This window comes from Phocoena sinus, chromosome 2 (genome assembly GCF_008692025.1).
Source record: "Phocoena sinus isolate mPhoSin1 chromosome 2, mPhoSin1.pri, whole genome shotgun sequence".
NCBI classification, from domain to species: domain Eukaryota; kingdom Metazoa; phylum Chordata; class Mammalia; order Artiodactyla; family Phocoenidae; genus Phocoena; species Phocoena sinus.
Genome location: NC_045764.1, coordinates 75,790,231 through 75,807,559, shown reverse-complemented (window position 1 = coordinate 75,807,559; position 17,329 = coordinate 75,790,231). Strand labels below are relative to the sequence as shown.

At 38.7% G+C, this 17,329-nt stretch overlaps 1 protein-coding gene across 1 annotated transcript in view; it reads left to right on the top strand.

Moving 5' to 3' along the window:
- RNF111 (ring finger protein 111) overlaps nucleotides 1–6,330 on the top strand; it is a 79,740-nt gene extending 73,410 nt beyond the window's left edge. The window contains 4 exon segments of the mRNA XM_032622849.1: nucleotides 93–185; nucleotides 1,543–1,638; nucleotides 2,879–3,006; nucleotides 4,677–6,330. Of these exon segments, the coding sequence (XP_032478740.1) occupies nucleotides 93–185; nucleotides 1,543–1,638; nucleotides 2,879–3,006; nucleotides 4,677–4,794 (435 nt within the window). The 3' untranslated portion in view covers nucleotides 4,795–6,330.
- The last annotated feature ends 10,999 nt before the right edge of the window (nucleotides 6,331–17,329 follow it).

Below are 17,329 nucleotides of genomic sequence, written 5' to 3'. Positions count from 1 at the left end.
TGGAGAGAATTGAGTATCTGAATTATTCAATGGTAGCAGCAAAACTTGAGCCTATTCTTAATTGATTTAGCCTATCTCTTCTACTAAAATAGGTTCCTGACATGGCAGGCTATCCTCACATTCGTTACATTTCATCAGGCTTGGATGGAACATCATTCAGAGGTCCTTTCAGGGGCAATTTTGAGGTATGTAATAAAATTAATGAAGATATTTGCCACAGTATCCGTAATGCAGAGAGAGAATATATGTAATATTAATATTTACAACTGTATAGGATTGCTGCAGTGGCTGGGGATCAGAAAGCAGTAAAATACCTGAATTTCTGATATTGCTTCTAGGGATTATTATAGAAAAGTTTATAAGTGATATTAATTTTAGTGTCAGAAATTACCCAAGTATTTGAAGAAGGGTAAATGAAAATATCTAATACAGAAGAATGTAGAAATTTATTGAATTAATATAAATATCAGATAAAGAACCATACTATTAAATGTGAGAGAAAAGCCTTAATGTTTTTTTCAAAAATAAATGCAGTAGACTTACGTGCTTTATTGAACCCATGTGATGTTTGTAATACATTAGAATTGAGCAGTAACATTTTCTATATAAATCTACCTTTTGCAATATATCTTGGAAATCAGTACTATCATTTTTTGGACCAATTCATTGTTTTCGATAGCTCTTATATTGTACTGTGTGGATGAATATAATTTAACCATTCTCCTAGAAAATCATTTAGGTTTTTCTAATATTTTCCTACTACAATCGATGTTTAATGCTTTTTGACTAAGCTTAATTTTCAGAGAAGCATTGCTATAGAAAAATAAACCTAAGTAATTCAGTTTTTCGCTAAATATCTTCTTGTTTGAATTTTCAGGAAGAACAAGTCATTTGAATATGATGTAAAGTTTTTTGGTTTTTTTAAAAATTTATTTGTTTTTGGCTGCATTGGGTCTTCGTTGCGGCGTGTGGGCTTTCTCTAGTTACGGCGAGTGGGGGCTACTCTTCGTTGCGGAGCATGGGCTGTAGGGCACACAGGCTTCAGTAGTTGCGGCACACGGGCTTAGTTGCTCCGCGGCATGTGGGATCTTCCTGGACCAGGGCTCGAACCCCTGTCCCCTGCTTTGGCAGGCGGATTCTTAACCACTGCACCACCAGGGAAGTCCCTGGTGTAAAGTTCTGTTTCTTCATGTCAGTTTGGAAGTTGGAGTCGTTGGGACTTAGAACTATTGTTTGACCTGTTTGCCTATTTTACTACAATGATTTCATCTCCTACATGCATGCACACATGCTTACTGATGTACATAGTACCATGCGGTAACATGCTGCCCTAGTCTGCAGGGATGACTTTGCCATACCACTTCAGTTGGCTGAGAAGAGAATTATAAACAGTCATTTGCCTTACTGTATATATGGCTTTTTGAATACTCTATTTACGTTGCAGGTTTATAAATATGGAACTTTATTGCTTTTACAGTATTGACAGTGCTGTTCAAGGAATAATCATCCTGACTTTTAATACTAGTTATTCTTCACCTTCAGGAACTTATTCATTTGGAAGAAAGACTAGGAAATGTCAATCGTGGAGCATCCCAGGGGACAATTGAAAGATGTACATATCCACATAAATACAAAAAAGTAAGAATTTATTTTATGAAACATCTACATTATTATTGAAATGCATAACATTTAATATTATGGACTTCCTTTGAGTTTGTAGAGTCTAGCAACTACATTTTTTTTTCTTTTTTTGTGGTACGCGGGCTTCTCACTGTTGTGGCCTCTCCCGTTGCGGAGCACAGGCTCCGGACGCGCAGGCTCAGCGGCCATGGCTCAGGGGCCCAGCCGCTCCGCGCCATGTGGGATCCTCCTGGACCGGGGCATGAACCCACGTCCCCTGCATCGGCAGGCGGACTCTCAATCACTGCGCCACCAGGGAAGCCCTACATTTTTTATTATTAAAACAATACATGCATGTGGTTAAAAAAATTGAAAGTATAAAAATATATACTCTGAAGTCTGTTACCCTACTGATCCTAGTTTTCCTTCCCAGAAGAAAAATCATGCTTAAACATTTCTTAGGTATTCTTCCACATATTTTTAATAATAGGCATATGTATATATTTTTCTTTCACTTTTAAAAATAAAGAGGATAATATACACACATTTTTGCACATTTTCTTTTCATTCTATATCAGCACCTACAGATGATCCATATTCTTTTTCATCACTTATACAGAATTCCATCATACAGTAGTACCATAATTTAACTAGTCAGTTATTTTGATGGACATTTAATTGACCTACATTTCTTATATTCTACCCTTATATTCCTTATGTAGTATTACATCTAGAAGTTATGGACTAAGCATGTTAAATAAATTTCTTTCAACAGACAACAGTGTTCTATCCTATAGAGACTAATAAAGTGTGAAATTTCTGTTCATTGTTTTTTTCATCCTTTTTCTAAGAGTATTAATGAGGTATTACCAGTAAAGTCCTTTCAACTGTTTAAGCTAAATACTATAATTAGCATTAATTTTTTGAATGTTATTTGAAATGTTCATTAGTAAAATAAAGTTTATTTGGCTGTGCTCATGATAGGACAAAAGTAGTATATAGTATTCTAATTGTGATTAAAAATGATAAATTTCAAGCTAATGAATTTCTGTTACTTTTAATTTTGCTTTTGATGCTGATTATTTAAGGGTCTTACAAGAACACTTAGTTGATAATAGTCACTTAATTCATCCTTTAATTCATGACAGTTTTGCCTGGGAAATAAGTTGTGGGTGAATGTGTGGTTTTGTTTTGTTTTGTTTTTCAAATAAACACAGACTTTACTCAGTTGTTCAATAATGTCATCTCTACTAATAAGGTAACAACTGATTGGTTCTCACAGAGGAAACTGCACTGCAAACAAGATGGGGAAGAAGGGACTGAGGAAGACACAGAGGAAAAATGTACTATCTGTTTGTCTATTTTAGAGGAAGGTGAAGATGTGAGGTAACTAGACACTAATTATCTAAAATCCATTGTCAAAACTGTACAAGATTTTATTTGAAAGTAGACAAGAACCCAAATAAAGATTACTCCTGGCATACCCTGTTACCAGTCTCTGACATGTAGAATTGCCTTCTTATAGTGAGTGAAATAAAAAAGATTAAAGTGTCTGTATTAACAGCAAAGGGGTATGGATGGGAAATATGCTACCTGTTTTGGGGCCACACCAAGACTTGGCCAGGGAAATTTTGTGGGCAAAAATGTCTTCTTTAAATCTTGCAGGAAGGAGAATTTGAGAGGTGAGAGGCTTTGGAGGCCAAGACAGATATATTAATGTATTCTCCAGAGCTTAAAGAGGGGGATCCAGATTAGCTCCATGCAGTTTGTTTTACAGTATCTTTTATAAAGTAATCTTGTTCTAAAATTTCCTCTCAGTTTGTAGACTGTTTTCTTCTTGCAACTTTGTGATTTAGGAAATGTTATTATGCTAACCAAACATTAATTTTAGACTTCTCTTTTTATAATCTCTTAATTGTTTTGTTCCTATTCTGGTTTTTTCTAATGTAACATAATCCCATATGAAACAAGTTCTATAACATATATAAAAACTGTATAGTAGTCTTGTTGCCCTAGTTTATAAGGAAAACTTTATCATATTTCTTCAGTTGGCTAAGAGAGAGAAAAATTGTTATAAAAAGTTGTCTACTATACCACATATAAGGTTATTTGAACACTGTATTATTTCCAGTGAAGATTTATAAATATGGATGATAATTGTTTTTACAATATTGACAATACTGTGCAAGGAATAATTGGAACACCTCTTTTTAGCTATTTTTACAAAATATTAGGAAGTCTGAAATGTATGACAACTCTTAACGGGGGTGGAAGTTGAAAGGGACACAAGTCAGTAACTTTTATCCTACTGTTACACTTAGATTTAACGTTACTGTGTTATTGCATGGAAGCTTTCTTTATTTCTCAATTTCCAATTGGTAGTGTAGTGTACTAAAGTAAATGTCTCTTTTTAACCCAATTTTAAAAGAGTAGCATAGAATTAAGTGGATATAACATGAAAACAATATTATTAACCTTTAATCAATCAGGTACTTAAATTTAATATGTAAAGATCCTGTAGACAGAAAATAATATTGCATATTAAGACATTCCTTAATCAGTATGATATGGCTGCTGTATATTTACAACATAAGTTCTAAGGCTTTTGAGAGAGAATTAAATGAGATTTTTTTGAAAGTGCTTCACAAATACAATGATTTGATATTTAAAAATGTACTTACAGTATTATGTTACAGGAAACATATTGCCAACTCCAGTGCATTGGCAGCTCATGTAGAGAAGCAAAGCTGGAATAATTGCTAATGTAATTGTTGTTCTTAAAATTCTTGAGATTTTACATAATTTGATTCCATACCTGTGACAGTTAATTATCTTGGTCATTTATACATTATATTGCCCAGAGTATTAACTTAATGTAGGTGTAACTCTTGAGTATGGAGGGGTGTTTTTTTTGGTTTGTTTTTTTAACAGAAGAGAAAAATGTTTAGTAACTTCAGAACATTACTGAATTATTACATGTATCATTTGTTTAAAAATAAATGCACTACACTTGTCATAAAATTAATTTTTGCTTTTTATGTTTTTGCCTATAATAGACGCCTTCCCTGTATGCACCTTTTCCACCAAGTGTGTGTTGACCAGTGGTTGATTACCAACAAGAAGTGCCCCATATGCAGAGTGGACATTGAGGCCCAGCTGCCAAGTGAAAGTTGACACCATGTTTCAGAACTCTTACCCTCCCTCTCATTCCCACCCTCCTGGTACTGCAGTCTACCAAAGATGGCATGACTTACCTGCGCAGATTTGGAAGCCGTGAACTTAGAGTGCTGGCTCTGCTATATGGTACAACTAATGCTAGACCTACAGTTTATGTATACAGTTGATTTTGATGTATTTATAAAAGCTTTTTTTTTCTAGATTTGACATTTTTCCTGTATCATTTTACTGTATTTTTGCATGGTTCCTTGTATTGCATTTCTTTGCACATATTATGGGCTTGTGACCCTAAACTTGCAGGCAAGATTAGCTGCTTTAGTAAGTAGAATTTCGTGGTCTTTTTGTTTTTTACATAGTACCAGGTCTTGAGAATTACGAATTTTTTTTATCCATTACTAACGTTTAATTTAATCAATCATGTACTTTAGTTTAATGTATAAAGATCCTCTAGAAAATGATAATATTGTGTATTAAGACATTCCTTAATTAGGACAAAATGGCTGCTGTATATTTACAATATGGAGTTCTGAATTAAATACCATTCTTGATACTGGGAACAGAATACAAACCATTTTCAATCAGATGCAGGTGGTATTCACATCACCAGAGTGATCAATAGAAATTTTCTTGGTGTATCCTTTTCCTTTTGGCACAATGCAGATAGAGTTGAATATTGATATCATACATTTAGACTGCTGTTCTGATTGTATTTATCTTTTTCCTACATTGTTTAGAACTTTATTTCCCAGATTCAATTTTTGCTGCTGTGAAACAGCTCTGATGAACACTAAATAGCAATTTCAATTAGCTAGATTGTACATACTTGCAGATTTAACAAAATTTTAGGGAAATTGGAGAAGACATGTAGAATTTTGTTCAGTCTTCTGCTAAGCACGTATATTAAAGATATCTGCTTACATTGATTTTTGTAAACACATTTAGTCAGGATTTAGAATTGCAGTCATCGGCAGGTATCTGTGCATTCATAGAACTTCTAAAGGTCCCAGGATCACTTTTAAAGGGATTTTTATTAGTTTAAAGATAAATAAAGTCAGCTGAATCTACATGTCTCTTGTTTTATTTCTCTTTAAACTTGAAAACAGTAAATCTGCAGATACTGTGAGGCACAAATTATACTGTCAACCTACTGTTGCTCTGGTTTTAGACTCCCACTTCATACATTACCAAGAGTCGATCACTGATTTAAAAATTTTAATTTCTATAGTTAAGATTTACTGCATAATATAGAATATTAAAGTTAAGTTAATGTACTAACATTTCTCCTTTGGAGAAAGTTTTAATCCACTTAAGGATGTGTATTATCAAGATACTTTCATATACAGGATAGCCTAATTTTATTTGTCTAAATATGCTTAATATGCCCCAGATTGCAAATGCATCAGTCAGTAACATCACTGTCTGTATGTGGAAGACATGTTCCCATGGGTCATATGTGAAGATGTCGATAAGCTTGCATTAAGCCACCTGCTTTGTAAGTGGATTGATTAATAAATAACTTATATTTCTATTGTCTTTGTGTTTCATAATTCATTTTTATAAATCTGTTTACACTGAACATCTTGGGATTCAAAACAGTGATCTCACTCAAGTTGACATTTGCCTAATTTGATGTTTGTATTCATTCAGTTATGGCTACTTGCCCTTGTTTTGTATTAGTAAATGTTACACCGTAGTAATTGGCAGTATCAGCATGCTTCAACATAGTATGTGTAGAGATGGAGGATGGACTATGGTTTATAAATTTGGATATAAAATAATATATTTAAAAAGAATACTAGGGACTTCCCTGGTGGTACAGTGGTTAAGAATCAGCCTGCCAATGCAGGGGACATGGGTTCGATCCCTGGTCCGGGAAGATCCCACATGCCGACGGGCAACTAAGCCCATGCGCCACAACTACTGAGTCTGCGCTCTAGAGCCCACAAGCCACAATTACTGAGCCCGCCTGCTGCAATTACTGAAGCCCGTGCGCCTAGAGCTCGTGCTTCGCAACAAGAGAAGCCACCTCAATGAGAAACCCACGCACTGCAACAAAGACCCAATGCAGCCCCCCCAAAAAATTATAATAATAATTTTAAAATTAAAAAAAAGAATACTAGATGATTAAGCTGCAGTTGTAGAAGGGTTGTGAGAGGAGTGGCAAGACAGAATGAGAACGAGAAAAAGAGAGAGAGAGACTTTGTTTGCCATCTTACTAGGGACAAGAGCTAGTAGCCTGTCTTCAGGTAGCCTGTGATGGATGTAGGACTTTACCACTGGAAAACCCAGGGTCTGTGCCAAGGGGTAAGATGGGGAGAATTCTATACAATGGAGGCCTTCTTCATGCTCCCCAAAACACAAATACAGATAGATTTCTCTCTTTTTTTAATATTATATCAGATTTAGTTGCACAACTACCTATTGACCTGTTTAATGATTGCTACTGATTGTTTTAAAATCTAAAGTATCATTACTTTAAAATTTATTTTATGCAAGTGTTTGTAGCATATACCTGAATTGTTAATGCAGGAGCTTCTTAAGCTACTGCAATTAATTACAGAAAAATGTGATTAGTAATGAACCAAGTGAGAAAGAAAATAATTTTTAGTATTTTAACTTTCTGTGCTTTGTTTTGGTGTCTTCCATATCCTGCTACATCTTATGTCAAAACGAAAATTTCAGTGATAGCTATCCAAATACTTTAAAAACTCTTTTGTCAGCAAATCCTTATGTTCATCGTTGTTAATATGCAAGTGATAAACTGATATTTGAAACATTTTTTTTAATCTGGTGACTTTGTTTAAGCTGCTAGCACATTTCATCATTTGAAATGTTCATCGTTGTTAATATGCAAGTGATAAACTGATACTTGAAACATTTTTTTTATCTGGTGACTTTGTTTAAGCTGCTAGCACATTTCATCATTTGAACCATAACTATTTGACAGAAAACTAGCTCTGTTTTAAAAATGCTATTTGTAATACAAATTAAAATGTAAACGCTGTAGACATTTTATGATTAGTTTTTCATAAATGGGAATAGCTTAATTTTGTAGAAAATGCATCCTGAATTTTTTTTTAACATCTTTATTGGAGTGTAATTGCCTTACAATGGTATGTTAGTTTCTGCTTTATAACAAAGTGAATCAGCTATACATATACATATGTCCCCATATCTCTGATTTTTTTAAAGTTTTTATTTTATATTGGAGTATAGTTGATTTACAATGTTGTTAGTTTCAGGTATACAGCAGAGTGATTCAGTTATACATAGACATGATCTATTCTTTTTCAAATTCTTTTCGCATTTTAGTTATTACTGCATCCTGATTTTTAAAAAATTAATTAGTTTATTTATTTTTGGCTGTGTTGGGTCTTCGTTGCTACGCACGCGGGCTTTCTTTAGTTGCGGTGAGCGGGGGCTACTCTTCGCTGCAGTGTGCGGGCTACTCATTGCGGTGGCTTCTCGTTGCAGAACGTGAGCTCTAGGCGCGTGGGCTTCAGAAGTTGTGGCACTCAGGCTTCAGTAGTTGTGGCTCGCGGGCTCTAGAGTGCAGGCTTAGTTGTGGCGCATGGGGTTAGCTGCTCCGCGGCATGTGAGACCTTCCCGGACCAGGGATCGAACCCGTGTCCCCTGCATTGGCAGGAGGGTTCTTAACCACTGCGCCACCGGGGAAGCCCTGCATCCTGATTTCTAATTTAACTTCCAAAACCTCTGGCAACAGTAAATTTTCTTGCTTATTCAAGACTTGACATGTCACAATATTGGATATAGCAGTATTGAAATATTTTCTCTCAGTTATAGATTTCACTCATTTCCTTGAATTCAGGGTTATGTCCAAAACAGCTATTTCTTTCTAAGAATATTTTCTTTCTCTCTCCTCTGTATTCTATACAGATTCACAGGCCACACAGTTGATCTTTTGGAGTTTTGAAAAGAATACAGTCTGGTGTCAGACAGACTTGGGCTTAGAATTGTTTAACTCTAAAAAACTTAAGCTTTCTGAGCTTCATCTTTCTTATCTGTAACAGAAATAGTTTGTTATTAGAATTAAATGAGATGAGTGTAAAGAGCTTTGCATATAGGACATACTTAAGAAGATACGTTCTCCCAATGCTTGCTCATCCCACCCCACCGCCCAAATACCCTTTGCCCTTGCTGACAAATGGTAGCATAGCAAGATGCTGAACCATAGATCAGTGTTTGCTGTAATCTTTACTCTTACCGAGTCCAAGCAACGGGTTACTAGATAAGAATGAACAATCCTCTGCAGCCCTTCAAATTTTTCTTCTACCAGAGGAATGGAAGATTCCCAGCACACGTTCCTTTGCTTTGAAGTCACATCAGGCACATCGTTACCCATAAAAACCGTCCAATGCTGTGTTTTAGGCAGCTGCTGCCAATAGATCAGACTTGGCACAGGATATGAAACCATTTGCCTCTCTGAGCTAAAATAAAATATTACGGAGAGATTAACAGCTAGAATTTCTCGATCTCTCCTAATTTTCCTTCCCATCAAATTGTGTTATGCAGGGATCTGGTGCCCATTGAGGATTAATTAAGCACACGGCTGAGCTGCCTATGTTATTGTATTAGCTGCTTCTAGGCTGCTTCTTAGAGAGACCAAGAGTGTGTGGAAGGTGTAGGTTGCCAGGAGAAGCTTTTGATTAGCCCAAAGAAATTGCATATCTCCTTTAATCCTTTATCATTGCTACCGAGAATGGTTAGATTCACTAAATACTAATTTTCATTGTGTGCTACGCTGAGTCAGTTTTGCTTTAGGTGGTGATATACAGTATGTGTGCAGGGTCGGGGGCGGGGAGCTTTGGAGAGTAAACTTCTACAGATTGTTATTGATATGTTGTGTTACAGAAAGGAAGAGTTTGGCTTCTGCCATTGCCTGTGTAGCTGGTAGCACAGCTCAAGATACTCAGATTTCCAATCTGGCCCGTAATATGGGATGCTCCAAACCTGTTATCCTAAGGATTCTGTTTTTTAGATTCTCAAGAAGAGTTTTTGACAAGGGAATTGGAAGAGATATGGTAAGTCTTCCAGCCTGGCTTTCAAAAGGAATGGATATCTTTATTGAACTGCTATCTAGACTACCGTACTGTTAGTATTTGCTCAGAGAATAAGCTATGGTGTACCTGGGTTCCTAGAACTTTGTTGTTAGCCACGCACACCCCAAACCCCAAAGCTTTGTATTACCTATCTGTTGTTTGGTTACCCTAAAACTTAGTGGCTTAAACGTCAAACGTCTTAGTTTCTGTGGGTCAGGAATTTGGGAGCAGCTTAGCTTGGTGCTTCTGGCTCAGGGAGGCTCATGAAGTTACAGTCAAGGTGATAGCTGGGGCTGCAGTCATCTCACGTCATTACTGGGTCTGGAAGATGTGTTTCCAAGATGGCTCACTCACATGGCTGTTGATAGGAGACTTCGGTTCCTTATTGGCTGTTGGCCAAGAGACCTCACTTCCTTGTTATGTGGGACTCAGATGTCTTCACAACAGGGTAGCTGGCTTCCCCAGAGCAAATGACCACAGAGAGAGAGCAAGTAGAAAGCCACAGTGATATTTTTCATCTAGTCACAGAAGGAATACTCTCATTCTTGCCACATTATATTCATTAGAAACAAGTCACTAAATATAGCCTATACTCAGGAGGAGTTGATTGGGTTCCAACATTTGAAGAAAGGTGTAGCAAGAATCTGTGTACACATTTTAAAAGCACCACAGTTAGTAACTGTCTTATCCCCTATGTCAAGACCTGGTCTCCAGACATCTTGGACTTCTGTGGCCAAAGATTCTATCAGACTGGTTTCAGTCCTTCCCAGGGCTCTCCATTACATCTGATCCGTGGTTCAGCACTAAATCAACTGTGCCCTCAGGAGGTAACCAAATGCCAAAATATCTGGAAATGGCTCAGGCATTCAAGTTGCCCGTGTGAAAAATTTTCCAAGAATAATTTTTTTTTTTTTTTGGCTGTGCCACACAGCATGTGGGATCTTAGCTCCCCGATCAGGGTTCGAACCCATGCCCCCCCTGCATTGGAAGCACAGAGTCTTAACCACTGGACCACAAAGGAAGTCCCAGAATAATGTTTTTGAGGTTCACAGTTTACAAATAATTATAAATCCTAGCTACTGTGCTATGTTTTCCTAAGCCATGACACCATAGGAAACAGTAAGATACAAGACTTGCAGCAGGGATATCCCTGGTGGTGCAGTGGTTAAGAATCCGCCTGCCAATGCAGGGGACATGGGTTCAATCCCTGGTCCGGGAAGATGCCACGTGCTGCGGAGCAGCTAAGCCTGTGAGCCACAACTACTGAGCCCATGTGCTGCAACTACTGAAGCCCACGTGCCTAGAGCCCGTGCTCCACAACAAGAGAAACCACCACAGTGAGTAGCCTGCGCACTACAGCGAAGAGTAACCCCCCTCGCCACAACTAGAGAAAGCCTGCATGCAGCAACGAAGACCTGATACAGCAAAAACAAAACAAAACAAAACAGACTTCCAGCAAACAAGCTTATTTGGTGCAAGGATTGAGAATACTCCCAGGTAAGTATATCTGTTACCTATTATGTAACAAACCACACCAAATCTTAGTGACTTAGACACAATATTTATTTGGTCATCACTGTACAATATGGGCAGGGCTGGGCAGGAACTTCTCATATCTCAGTGTGGTGTGACCACTGGGTTCTTCATGTGACTGTATTGAGTTGGGAGCTCTACTGGGATGGAATGCCAGTGTGGCCTCCCTTAGATGTCTGATGCTTTAGCTGGGATGGCTGGGACAGCTGAAGACTCACTGGGCATCTCTTTTTTTTTTTTTTTAATTTATTTATTTTTGGCTGTGTTGGGTTTTCGTTGCTGCGCGCAGGCTTTCTCTAGTTGTGGTGAGGGGGGCTACTCTTCATTGCGGTGCACGGGCTTCTCATTGTGGTGGCTTTCCTTGTTGCGGAGCATGGGCCCTAGGCACGCGGGCTTCAGTAGTTGTGGCACGTGGGCTCAGTAGTTTTGGCTTGTGGGCTCTAGAGCGTAGGCTCAGTAGTTGCAGCTCACGGGCTTAGTTGCTCTGCGGCATGTGGGATCTTCCCGGACCAGGGCTCGAACCTGTATCCCCTGCACTGGCAGGCGGATTCTTAACCACGGCACCACCAGGAAAGTCCCTGGGCATCTCTCTTGATGTGGTGTCTCTAGTGAGGGAGAGCTAGACTTCTTTACATGGTGAGTCAGAGCTCTAAGAAGGAAGAAACTGCCAGGCTTCCTAAGACCTAGGCCTGGAACTGGCACAGTGTCATTTCTGCCATATTCTGTGAGTCAAAGCAAGGCTAGCCCAGATTCAAGGGGAGGGGAAAAAGACTATACCTATTAATAGAAGTAGCAGCAGCAAAAAAGAAAAATTGTGACCATCTTTAATTCATCACAGTAAGGTAAAACAAGTGCCATTGCTGTGTTATAATTCCTAGTACAAACTTCCTGAACACATTTTTCCCCCCAAGCCAAAGTTTAGCATATGGAGAAGTCATGTGTGCAAATGGTTTATTTTCTCAAGTGTAATCTTGAGAGGAGGAATCAGTGGTGGAGGAACTTTGACTTCCTCACACTGATGTTTGAGAAAAAGAAACTTATGTGATGGAGATATTTTTGTTCCTTTGACTGCCATATCTTTGTGTAATTTAGAAATTCTTTCTGCAGTGTTCTTTTCTTAACTTTTTTTAAAATTTAATGTATTTTTTGGCCATGTTGGGTCTCCATTGCTGCGTGCGGGCTTTCTCTAGTTGTGGCTAGCAGGGGCTACTCTTCGTTCCAATGCGTGGGCTTCTCATTGCAGTGACTTCTCTTGTTGCGGAGCATGGGCCCTAGGCGTGCAGGCTTCAGTAGTTGTGTCTCGTGGGCTCTAGAGCTCAGGCTCAGTAGTTGTGGTACACAGGCTTAGTTGCTCTGCGGCATGTGGGATCTTCCCAGACCAGGGCTTGAACTTGTGTCCCCTGCATTTGCAGGCAAATTCTTAACCACTGCACCACCAGGGAAGTCCTGCAGTGTCCTTGATAGATGGTTATTGTGAAGGTTAATTTAATGTGTCAATTTGTCTGCACCATTGAGTGCCCAGACGTTTGGTGAAACATTATTCTGGGTCTATTTTGGGGGGTGTTTTCTAGATGAGATCAAGATTTGAATCTGTAGTCTGTGTAAAGCAATCTCCTTAATGTAGGTGGGCCTCATCCAATCAGTTGAAGGCCTGAATAGAACGAAAAGATTCTCTTCTCCTCCTCCCACACCCCATGAGTAAGGGAGAATTTCTCCTCTTCACTGCTTTCAAGTTGGGACACTGTTTTTCTCTCTGAGTGTCTCTGCACTCAGACTGAGACATGGGCTCTTCCTGGGTTGCTAGCCTACCAGCCTTGGACTGGAACTACACCATTGGCTCTTCTGAGTCTCCAGCTTGCAGACTGGAGATTGTAGGACTTGTTAGCTTCCATAATTGTGTGGGCCAATTCCCTATCTATCTGTCTATCTCTGAAGAACCCTGACTAATCCAATTATGCCCATGGTTATATTCTTCCAGGGATGATGAGGTCACTACTTACTGAAGAAGTACATTTCTTTTGTAAACAGTCAAAATCATTAATTCTTAAAAATAATTCTGTTCCTTTGGTAGATGTTCCTATAAGTCATAGGGTCCTATTCTGTATTTTGGAGCAGTGTAAAAATAAGTCTGGTTTCTTGCTATATGCTAGCTCTTCAGATACTATAGGACAGCCATCTTGATTTATTTGTCTCTTCTCAAAGTGGAATATCCTTAGAACCCTTTTGTTTAGACTGGATCTTAAGCCTCTTACCTATTCTTGTCACCATTTTCTGGATATTTCCAGTTTATAAACATTCCTCAAAATATGATACCTATAAGTAATCATCACTCTGGCTGTGGCCTGAGCATTAAAAAGTATGGAATTAACCTGAACTCACTCATGCTAATGAGTTAGGTCTTGGAATGGTGGTATTTTCCAAGGGTGCACAGGTTTCTAAAGGAAAGGTGTGGAAATGGAAAGAATAAGAACAAATTGAAAAAGGAATACAAACTGAAGGGAAATGAGACACAGTCTGCACTCTACCATCTGTGTGAGAGTGGGATTGGCTGTCATGTCCCAGTAGGCCTGCACACCCCACAGGCACAGTTTAGCCCAGAATGGGGGCAGTTACTGAAAAGCCAGCTTGATACGCCAATTGGGACCTTCTCTGCATTCTGTAACTCCTCAAGATTCCACCAAAGCTGATTAGGATATGATACAAAAATTAAGAGTGTCTTACAATGTTTGTCTGGTATAACAGAGAACAGGAAATGCATGAATAATCGAACAGCATAATATTAAAACTCTTGAGTCAATGGTTTATTATCCTCAACAGAACTTTTACTTTTTTACTCACTTTCTAAGGATGAGTTAATTATATTGTTATCCTTTCATGGACCTTATATTTCAAGCACCATGAGGGCAGGGACCTAGTTTTTAATGCCCTCTTGCTTATACAAGGCATTTAGTAGATTAAAAGAACAAAACAAAAAACAAAAATAACTTGAATAATCTGCAAGCTTGAGGTCCAGATTTTAGAGACTCATTTTGAGTGGAGGCTCATGAAGGTACTAGAAAGGTCTTTCTTTCTACCTCTGTGGGTCTCCCTGCTACTGAGCAGACTTACAGGCCCTAGACTGGGACATACCCATGCACCCTGCCCAGCCAGCAACAGATAACCAGGTTACCTTCATGGGATAGATAACGGTTACATATTGGTCAAGGTGAAAGTAGTAGGTCAAGATGGATGCAAGCAAGGCAGAGAAAAAAGTCTTTGTAAGAAAAGTGACCTGCCCCTACCCCCAAAGAAATTAGCATTGAAAGTTACTTATTTGGGGTAACATTTGAAAGAAAATTTTAACCTAACCACTCAAAACTTTTAAGTTACCTTGCAGTTGTTTCCCCTTGTCATCCATATTTAGTCATTTATCAAGGTTCTCTCATTTCTCCAGTAATGCCTCTCATACCTGTTTCCATTTTTTTATTCTCTACACTCATCCAAGTCAGATTTTTGTTACGTCTCACCTGGGAAAACTTTTTCCATAGTCCATTCTTCGTGCTGCCTCCAGGGGTCAGCTTTCTAAAACAAAGTTCTAACCAGGTCATTATCCTTCTTAAAAACTTTCCGTGATTCCTTATTTTCTGGATCTTTTTCAGCTTTATCTTTAACATTTCTATAATCCAAATGCCTCAGACTGCTTTGTTTTTCCACAGATTTATTCTCATTGTTTCCACTTGAATGCCTTTGCCATCTCTGCTTGCCAAAATCTAACCCTTCCTTTAAAAGCTCAAATGTCCCCTTTCTAGTAAGCCTTCCTTCACCTATCCCTATTTTGAATTAATCATATTATTTGTGCTCAATATTTTATAGGTTCTGCCTCTTAAAATACTTTTGTTCCTATTTGTCTCCCCTTCCTCGTTTTGAACTTGAGGGCATGGCTTGCACTTTATCCTTCTCTCTGTTCTCTGCAGTGCCTTGCAAATACTGACATTTTAATTTTAATATGGCAAATTTATCTTCTAGGTAGTTGAGAGAGAAAAGAAATCAGGAAGAGGTAGGCAGTTAGGGTAGGGGACAGAAATGGGATAAGAGCAACTGAGGGAGAGAACATGGTAGTAATTAGGAAGATAGCTGGGTTCTGATAAAAATCAGCTGGTGAAAATCGTAATTTGTTTATTGTCTCATTCACAATTAATGATACATAAATTAAACTGGGCCCTTTATGCTTCCACTGTGATCTGGAACAACAGCTGCTGAAAGTCACCAAGAACAGAAATAGAAAAACATTCTTCAAGGATATAGAAACCATGACCATGAGCTGAGCTTTTGGACTTTTATGATAATCTAGTACATAACCCACATAAATCCTAATAAAAATTCAACAATAAATAAGCACTTTATTTGTTCTAGGCACAGAACCAACACCCCTGCCCTCCTGTAGCTTATAATCTAGCATGTTTGATCAAATTAAGCAGCTCCCTGGGTTGAGCTTGAGATGGTCCTAGTGCCTGTTTATGGCACTTCTAGGAAAGCTGTGAGGTTTCCAGCTCTGACCTGACCCAGGACAGTTTTTGCCTCCTGAAGTTCTTGAGTTCTGCATCAACAGTGGCTATCTGACTGTGAAATTTTCCCACTGGGGGAAGGTCCTGGAAGTCTGAGGGAAAGAATCCCAGGAACAAGAGAAAAAGGTGGGTAGCTGAATAAGAAATTAGAAGTGAGGAAGGTCTGACAGCAATCAAATCTCTGGTGATTCAGAAGGATAGTCCTGACAGCCAAGAGTGTAAGACTCTACCCCAGACTGAGGAATCTTGGTGTCAGAAAAGAAGAGTTCCCGTTTGGCACTCCAGGACCTAAACATTTGTGTAGGAATCTCAGAATCTGTCTCTCTGACTTTCTCAGACGTCCTTTCGTGGGGTTGGAAGACACTAGGCAACACCTACCTTGAAGTCCAATAACTCCTGCCAAACCAAGCCACTCACCTTGTCTCCAGTCATGCTGGTCGAATATTGGTCTGTGCTTTTGCTTGGGGTGCTCTCTATGCCTGCAATATTCTCCCTTCACTCCATATCTGCCCCACATTTTTGAAGCAGTACTTGACCAAGAAATGAGAATAAAGTGTATTGATCATATAGAATTTTACCATAATGTAAAGGGCCATTGGCCTTCAGGAAATTTATCCTTGGTTAATTTTCTATTTGATTCCCTTTGATGACTGTTTCACACTTTTCCCACTCTTTCTGCCAAATGTAGAGAGGACAATGGTAAAGACGGTGGAAAGAGCACAGGCTTTGCAATCAGACTTGAGTACCAACTCTAGCTCTGAAACCTATGAGGACTGTGATTGCAGCCAAGACATAGAACTGTTCTGAGCCTTAGTTTCTTCATCTGTTAGATTGAGATAACACATGACATGTTAATTAGACTCACTGTGGTGATCATTTTGCAATATATACAATGTTAAATCATTAGGTTGTACACCTGAAACTAATATGTATCAATTATACCTCAATTTAAAAAATGACCCCAGGGCTTCCCTGGTGGCGCAGTAGTTGAGAGTCCCCCTGCTGATGCAGGGGACGCGGGTTCGTGCCCCGGTCCGGGAAGATCCCACGGGCTGCGGAGCGGCTAGGCCCATGAGCCATGGCTGCTGAGCCTACGCATCCGGAGCCTGTGCTCTGCAACGGGAAAGGCCACAACGGTGAGAGGCCCGCATACCGCAAAAAAAAAAAAAAAAACCCAGAAAAACTGGGATAATACTATCAATAAAGATTATGAGGACTCTATGGGAAAGTTTATTTAAATTAGAATATAGGAAGAGTGATCAATAAATGTTACCTAAGACAGGAGGGAACAAGAAATAAAAATATAGAAGGACTACAATGCATTGAACAAGAGACTGAATCAAAAAGTTTATTTGTAAGGTTCTAGGTTAGTTGCAGTGAGGGATAAACCATAAG